The sequence below is a fragment of the Streptopelia decaocto genome, assembly GCF_964273445.1.
Source record: "Streptopelia decaocto genome assembly, chromosome: 7".
In the NCBI taxonomy this organism is placed as follows: Eukaryota; Metazoa; Chordata; class Aves; order Columbiformes; family Columbidae; genus Streptopelia; species Streptopelia decaocto.
Window position 1 is genome coordinate 34,021,553 of NC_138661.1, and position 8,935 is coordinate 34,030,487.

At 36.4% G+C, this 8,935-nt stretch overlaps 1 protein-coding gene across 1 annotated transcript; it reads right to left on the reverse strand.

Annotated features, from left to right (window-relative positions):
• Positions 1-254: 254 nt before the first annotated feature.
• Positions 255-2,174, reverse strand: LOC309442894 (formin-1-like; the record flags this gene model as incomplete). The annotated part of the gene is made up of 1 exon (XM_082059220.1): positions 255-2,174. The coding sequence occupies one exon, from the start codon at positions 2,172-2,174 to the stop codon at positions 255-257; it is 1,920 nt and encodes a 639-aa protein (XP_081915346.1).
• Positions 2,175-8,935: the final 6,761 nt, after the last annotated feature.

Consider the following 8,935-nt stretch of genomic DNA (forward strand, 5'->3'; position numbering starts at 1 on the left):
TTTTCATTTTAGGTGGAAAAAAGCTTTGGTTAAGAGGTAACTCAATAACAACAGGACTGAAAATAAGCTGACATAAAAAATGCATCTGAAATGAAATCTTACATAGCTATTACTTTTGCTTAAAAAATTCATCAGCTTTTCACTCAGTCCTTCAATAGTGATAAATACTTTCATTGCAAACATACTATTTATTCTTTAAGGCTAGTATTAAAAATACACACTGCAATACTTTCATGGTGTGTCAGTTCTGTAGTTTAAAAATGTATTAAAAAGGACTGACCTGGACAGAAGTTCTGCTGTGTCTGAGTAGTTAATTTTTCTTGTACAGCACGCTTTTCAAAATGCCCTGCAGTTGCATTCTGGTGTAGGCCTGGTTGTCTGGTGGCAAAGCTCAGTTCTCCAGGTTCAGAAAGCTTCAGGTAAAACTGTGGCTCCAGATCACTGAAAGAGAAGTTTATAGCACTATGCCTCCCACTGCCATAGTCATTGAACGTAGATTCATCCTCAGTGTTCTGTGTCGGTAACGGGAGAATCCGGTGATGCAGCTGCGGGCTTGGCAGTCCCGAAGATAATGGAGAAGGAATAGGTGACATTTGTTTGTGTGTATTAGATAGAGGATAGGAATTACTAAAAACATTACTCACTGCTGCTAATGAGGGTGAATGTAGCCTTTTCTCTTCAAGTTTAAGATTATTACTTGTCTGAGAAATATCTTGACTTTCATTTATAGGCAGGTTCAAAAATAAATGCTTGCTGCTTTCCCGGGATACTGTGGTCCTTTTCTCATATATTGAGCCTGGCAGGTTTCTGTCTCCTCTTGTAATTTGTTGCAGTCTCTTCCATTCTGCAGCTTCATCTAAACTGTCGCTCCGTTTAACTTTCAGAAGAGCTTTATTGACTGCTCCCACAAGGTTGCATGACTCATCAGCAATGTGCATTGTCTCTGCTTTGTACTGCAAACCAGAACTGTCTTCCTCCTTTACCCACAGCACAGTGTTTTTGGAGTCTCCAGCAGCTTCATCTACAGAATATACATCAGTTTTCGATATGAACTCATTATGTACCGTTGTGATAACAGGAGAAATGGTTTCTTTATCTCTGTGAAAATCAGGTAAAGACTCCGCAGGTGGTTTGGCAACTTTTTTAGTACAAGCTTCTGAATCCTGTACTTCAGCAACAACTGTGATTCCTGTTTTCTCCTTGCATATTGGCTCAGTGTACTTGTTACTTTTCAGACTTTTAGCAGCTGCAGATTTAGATGATGTCTCCAGTTTGTTAGATAGACCGTCCTGAGATGACTTTGCCAAAATGATACTCTGTGGTACCTTCATAACTTCAGGAATGCATTCTCCATTATCCACTAGTTCAGCTGTGACCATGTCATTGTTGTCTTTTGTGCCAGAACTTGGTAAGTCAGCATCCAGTTTCCCAGCTTTGTGGTTTTTAAGAAAATACCCCTCTTCTATCCACTGTTCTGGTCGTATACTATTGTCTACTGGTAAGTCTTCCTTACCTTTTACTATTCGCCAGCTGGAGGTATAAAAGGAACTGGGAAAACTCCTGGTACAAAATCTTGTGGGTGGCATCTTCTTATTTTCCAGTTGCATGTCTGGCACACTTAGTAAAGAAAGATGTTGTTCGTATATCTTTTTTCCTCCTTTACGGTGTCTCAACTCCTCAGAGCTCTCTTTTCTTCTGTATTTCCTCACTTTTTTGTGATTCAAATTGTCTTTATTTGTGGAATTCAGAAAGAACTCCTGCTGATGTGTGAAACTGGAGTAATCATCACCTTTAAGTTTTGGGACTCCAGAAACCTCCTGTTGCTTTCCTTCCTGACGTCCTGCGTTAAGGCCCAGAGTATGATGTGATCTCAAAAGACTGGATAACAGTTCTTCCTTTTCAGCAGCCAGTTTGTACAGGTCAGTGAGAAAGTCTTTTGTCGTAGTTCGTTTGAAAATAATATCTCCAAAGTTCTCATATGGCTGTTCTCTCAGCTCCATCTCTAACCTCTCCCTTACTTGATAGCAGCTACAGAAACGTTTACTGGTTCTGTCAAGAGTTACACAGCCCTTGTAAGTAAATCCTCTGACTTTTCCCTCTGGAAGATAGAAGCTGACGTAACAAAGCTCCATAATGGGTTTGTGCAATTGAAGGATAGTATGCGTGCCTTCCATTATGCTGGCCAAATTAGTCATTCATTTAAATTATGTGCTAAGTGTTTCAAGGCTTGCATGACATAGCATGTGAGGCAGGGAATGGACGGAAGGCATCTGACTCATCTTAACAATAATATTGTCTGTTGGAAAAAATAAAGAGAAGCTTGTCAAACTTGATTATGGCAAATTTAATATGACAAATAACAAGCCTGCAGAAGCACAATCTTCTCTCACTATTTTCTCATATAAATCTTTTACCTTGAAAAAACTGACATAAAAAGGATGACATTGATAACACTCATAGTCAGAGTCATAATCCTTCTCTCATACATCATCCCTCTGTCTCCAGGGTTCTCAGTCAATGCTGTTCCGTAAGGTCATAAGATGTTCACTAGAACATCCATTTCAAAGAAAATTTACTTTTTAATGCTGGAACCTATTGCCCTCTCCCTATTAAAAGTTAGTTTGCTATTGAATATTTAGTCTAAAGAACCATTCAAGCATGTATGTCGCTTTTTTGCTCAGCACAACCAGCAACACAACACCATCACAATGTAATTAGCTATCACTGCTTTATTTACTAAGAAAATATTTTAAAAATAAATGGTTGAATATTTTCTTCTTGTATTTATCTGTGAAATTTCCGTGACATCAAGAAAACTTGCAAGAAGAAAAAAAAAGCTTCCCTTTACTTGATTAGCATATAGGTACTGTATAAATCTATTGTGATTCAACATGCAATAGTGTTATTTTACTACTATAGGCAGGTATATTGAGCTTTGTTATTTTCTTTACTTTGTATCACATTACATTTTCTTGCTACTGATTTTTTTTGCATATTTATGTTACTTTCATACATCATGATAGAAGTTGGATTACTCCTTTTGAGCACTAAACTGGCCTTTTATCCAGAAGGAACTCTGCTACCACAACTAAAGTGGAGAAGTCTGCAGTGAATAGGAAATTCATAAGCATCAGGGAAAGACCTAAAGCTCAGCAGCAAACCCAGCAGCATGCAAAGCTGGAGAGAACCTGCTCCAAGTCTCCTCTTTGTTGAAAAATGCAGGAATTTCAGTTTTCAACTTTTGAAGCATAAATACAGCAGAACTTTCCACCATTTCAAAATAGTCAAACTTAGCCTTAGGTAACAATAATTAAAAGGAAGCTGTCACATGACCATGTTACGCATTTTATTTCACATATTTTTTCAACATATATGTATTTTATTAGTTTTTATTATACGAGGAGTCAGATATAAAATGATGTTTATCATAAATAATTAGCATATGCTAACTCTAAGAAACAGTCAGAATTTACACAAAACATCTTATTGTACCAGCAAGTAGTAATTTCTTGCAGTGATTTTTATCTAAATTCCGTTAAAGCAATTCCTTGGTTTATAATGTTCTTTAAATAGCATCAGGCTTTCCATTTACTTCGAATAGTATCACCCTTCATGACAGCAAAACTGTTAATATGCACATATAATCCTTGGTAACAGAGGCGAGATCCTAAGGAGAGAGACTAAAGGTAAGAAAAATCTTCCCTCAGAGCCAGATCAGCTTCTTAATTCTGTTCACCAGCAGTGAATGATTACATGGCATGATTCAGAATTCCATACAGGTAGAAGAAGGGGTAGGAAAGCTGCAAAGACTTTAGTACTTCTGTTGAAGACTGGCTTGTTGTCTCAGAGACCCATGTTTCTGAGAAAATGATGCCATACTGTTTCTTCTTGTATTCCTGTTTTAACTCATTGTCTGAGTTTGGAATTTGAAATATGGAAATATGGCTTAGTATTGCCAAAAGGAGCAACCTCACTTTTAGCCCATGCCTGCTGCTTTTCTAGTGCAGAACTAAGGGATTGTGTGGCCACAGGGTGTGTCACTGGCAGACACTACCAAGAGTGGTTCTGCATACAGAAATAACAACCATCAAAGAACATTTTTTCATCACAGGAGCAGTCTTGAACCTACTCACTCTTTACCCAAGCAGTAGGGAACACCCTTATGGCAGCAGTTTGCCAGTACATCAACTTAGCCACAGCACTAAATTGTCCCTCCAGTAATCCACTGTGGTGAGCTACATCAAATATGAGCTATTTAACTTGTGGACATTTCCGTAAATGAATACTCAACAGTCCCAACTAATGCCTGCTGAATTGGGTTTTACTTACAGGAGAACTTTACTGAGAAGCAGAATTTCAAGTGAGTTACTTGGCAGGGCAATAGATGACACAGTCCATAATTTGGTCCACTGGGAACATATCACTGTTAAACTAGGAAGAAGTAAGAACAGGTAATTGGGAAAATCCTAGCTAAAGTGAGACTGGATGTCCCAAGCAGACCAACTCTATGCTTAGTATTGACTTAAGGAAGATGATGCATCACATAAAACACTTGTCAATGCATTTGATTTAGAAAATAATAAAAGGAAAAGAGCGATAAGATGAAATGGAATTGTTTTTTAATACATGGAATAAGACAGTCTATATTATGCGTATTTCATAGTCTTATCTAGGAAAAAACAGTGTTAAATTAGTCTGAATTATTTAATGTGTTCCTCTGTTTTACATCCACTGGAATGGCATCTTCTCGTTGAAATATGGTTAAGTGACCACAAGGAAATAGCATCACGGAAATTATAGACCAAGTAGCCATAGTTCCAGGCATTATGATCAAATGTAACATCCTCAGACGACATCTGTGATATCATCAGATGCAACTCAGCTCAATTCTGAAGAGTACATTACTCTAAGTAACACGCATGCTGGTTTTGGGTTTTTTTTTTTGGTGCATTTTTTTGTTTGGTTGGTTGGTTTTTGTTTGTTTGGTTTGGTTTGGGTTTTTTGTTTGTTTGTTTTTTCCCCTTGACAAAAGAGTATATATGTGAAGGAGAGAATTAGCCTGCTCTTGCTTCTGCCACACAAATTTGCTAGGCTATGCCCCTCTAAAACACGAGCAGCTTCCCTAACCTAATCTGAGCTCTGGATCATTACATCACTGAAATGAGACCTACAGTTCTCCCTTAAATTATATTGCAAATAAAAGCTCTTTTCCAGTTAAAAAAAAAAATAAAATCTATCAAATATTTTTCTTTTTTTAATCTTACCATCTTTGACAACAGCCTGTTATGCCAGCTCAGACCTGTTTTAAAGGCCACATCTTATTAGATCTCATCTTAGTTACACCAAACTAAATATTGGGTTTGGTGCATGCATATGGACACAATAAAAATGTAGAATTATCTTTAGCAGAATGTAATCCCCCTCCTTATGATGAAAAAATTTACACATACTTTGAAATTAAATAATATTAAAAGTGAGTTTTGGAGAAAACCAGTACGAGTAACATTGCAATATCAGAAAGGACACTTTGTTACTCTTAGGTCAAGGAAATATTTGTATCAAAGCTCTCATTGATTTGAAATATAATATGATACCACGCAGTGCTGCATTGTTTAGTGGTATTTTGAAGCTTTTTTCTATTAATGGATACACTCTTTACTAAGAAAGCCTTTTGCTTTTCAGTGTCTTCAGCACCTTATTCAGCCTTTTTATGATCCTCCATCAGAAAACAAATAAGTGAACTCCCTGCTCTCTAAGCAGAAGCATTTTTAGAAACTATCAGGAGAATTATGTTAAGGAAACCAGTTAAGGACTTTCAAACTTAATTACGACACTAATTCACAGAATCACAGAATGGTTGGGGTTGGAAGGGACTTCTGGAGATCATCTAGTCCAACCCACCTGCTAAAGCAGGTTCACCTAGAGTAGATCGTACAGGAATGTGTTCAGGTGAGTTTTGAATGTCTCCAGGGAAGGAGACTCCACAACCTCTCTGGGCAGCCTGTTCCAGTGCTCTGGCACCCTCAAAATAGATGAGTTTCTCCTCACACTCAGATGGAATCTCCTGTGCTTCAGTCTGTGCTTGTTGCCCCTCATCCTATCATTGCTCTACTGCTGGACTTTTTTTAATTTATTTTAAGTTTAACAACAACAAATCCTCAAAATCTAGGGCAAACACATGCATCCATTTTGCTGTTGAAAATGAGCTCTTAGAAAACCACGTCTCCACTGCTGCAGTTCCTTCTCCCAAGCAGGACACACTACTTGTCACTCAGTATGACAGATGGTCCTTCCTCCTTTCTCTGATCTTTAAGTAAGGAAGAAGTGGAACTCCTCACTTTCCCAACTCTCCCCAATATGTGATTGTTATTAGGTGGCAATCTGTTAACGAGTATGCTATGACTACCTTTCTGTGCTGAGTTATTTAGCTAATTAACACACCAAAGCAGAAAAAGCACAGTAGAGGAAAAGTAGTAAAACAGTGGATGAAAGAAGGACCCATGTCACAAGCTGGAAAAAACTGAAATTAAACTGTAATAATATTTGTTTGCTGAGCACAACTTGTTTGACAGAGACAAATTCCATCATTCTCTTCTCTTGCTTAAACTTTTCGTGTTTCTCTGAGGTTCTTTCAAACTATCATTTGACTTACAAATGTTATCATTAGAAAGATAAAAAGTGATTATCTCTTTGTGAAGACAAAATGCTACAGCTCTTTGCAGCAGCTTAAACATAAATAAAAGAATTTCATAACAAGAACCATCCAACTATAAGTCTACATTGTATTTACTGGATTGTGACCCCCAACAACAACAACAAATTAGAATATTTTTTGTGTAATAGTTTGAATAATACTGCACACTGCTAGCAATGGTAGTTTAAAATATCACTCTTCTCAACTTCACAAGTACTGAACTATGCTATCAAAGAGTTGTTAAGGAATAAGAAACAGAGTCTATGCCAGACAGAGAACTGCTTTATTAAATTTCGGATCTCATGCAATGGCACAAGGGAAGTATTAAAGCGTATTAGAGTCTTGCTAACAAGTTCAGATGAAACATAACAGCCTAACACAGAACATAAGGTTGAAAGTCATTAAGTTAATCCACAGTGCAGAGGTTTGCATACAAAAAAAAAAAAAAAAGAGTATAAATGTGAAATGTAATAGCTATACAGATAGATAAATAAAATGGAAATAACCAGAAAAAGCATCTTAAAATTACTTAGAACTTTAACAGTCTTTGATTATGCTATTCCATTCAAATTGATCCAACAGACGACTGAGTCCACAAAACAAAGAAGCCTGAAACCCAGCTCTCTGAACACACTATCTTTGTGATCTGAAGAGAAGGAAATCTGAATGCCTCGAAACCTAAACCCATAACTTGAAAAAATGTAATCTACACATAGCATGTAAAGTTAATTATTTTTTTTTCTAGTAGTTTACAGAAGGACCAAATAATATGATGATGCCTCACTAGAAACAAATAAATTTTCAGAAGCCAAACTGCCCCGTACTTGTTCCTGGTCTTCTATAGGCCACCTGTTACCTTTTTAGTGCACAGGATATGGAAAAAAGCAATGATGACAATTTGGGGTTTAGAACTAATGTTCGTCATTTATATTAAACTGTATATTACACTTTACTAGTTAGGTTGGAAAACAAACATAAAATACATAAATTATGCACACCACCTCACCTCAAAAATGGTTTAAAAAGCCCTAGACTGCAAAACTAGAATTATATGGAAATTGCTGACTTCACTAATAGTTTAGTTTCTGAAGTGTTAATTTTTTTTTAAAACCATAACCTTCTTCACTACGATGTATCACAATTTCTGCCAAATATTTTCAATTGTACTCTTATCAAGGAAGTCCCTTTATTCAGATTTTTGCTCCTATGATTTGAGCCAACTGACCTCCAATACAATTTACCTAACTCAAATGGCAGACATAAGTTATAATAGTAACATGGTTATATAGGTATAATAGTTCCACCCATCTGCACTAATGTGTTAGTGATTCCTTTCAAAAAGCCACATGGTAGGAAGTAACTATATAAGCCTTTCAACCCAGGAACAGGGAATTCTAAAAAAAATACTATTGTAAAAGCAGGAAAATTCTAAAAGGAAATCTAAAGGGTAATAAACATCATAAGGTTATCTTTAGAAATCTGTATTTTCAAAGACTTGAGAATGAGATGCATATAGTGCAAATGAAATCCTGGCAACTGATCATTCCTGTTCAGTGCATTTCTTGATAAAGGCTGCTTATAGAACAGCTTAGTTCTCCATAGTATTCCTTGAATAAAAATTCTGTCATGTGCTTGTGTTACTATCTTCCATTTTACAGTAGATACATGAACCTAAAAAGGAAATAAAGGTTTCCAGCATTATGCTTTCTGTAAAAATATTTCCCTGATATTTTCTGTTACAATTTCTATTTAAAATCAACTATCTGCTATAAACTAAAGAAACAAGCAAAAAACCAAACAAACAACCCTCCTTAAAATCCATGTTTTAATGCTGACTCCTTTCCAATATGCTTTTGGATTTGAAAGACAATGACAGAAGAGAGAAGCTCTGAGAAGACAGAAAAATGAGAAGAGAAGGAAATGTCAAAATGGGCAGCAGAATGAGGAAAACACCCCTTCAATCTTCAATGCCAGAAGTTAATAAAAAATTTCTGGAGATACAGATTTGTGCTTGAAACCTCCCTTGTCAAATACAAAACCCTGAGCAGTTGAATCATTTCCCCTGTTTTCCATGTCTAGTGGCAAGCCAGTATTCCATCTAAACAATGTAAGATATTTTCCTGTAAGTGCTCCTCTAGCATGCCCGTTTTTCTGCAAATAGAAAAAATTTCAGATCCTCAAAACAGAAACTAATTTTAAAGAATATATCTGTTACTATATCAACCTTTGTATCTACTTCCA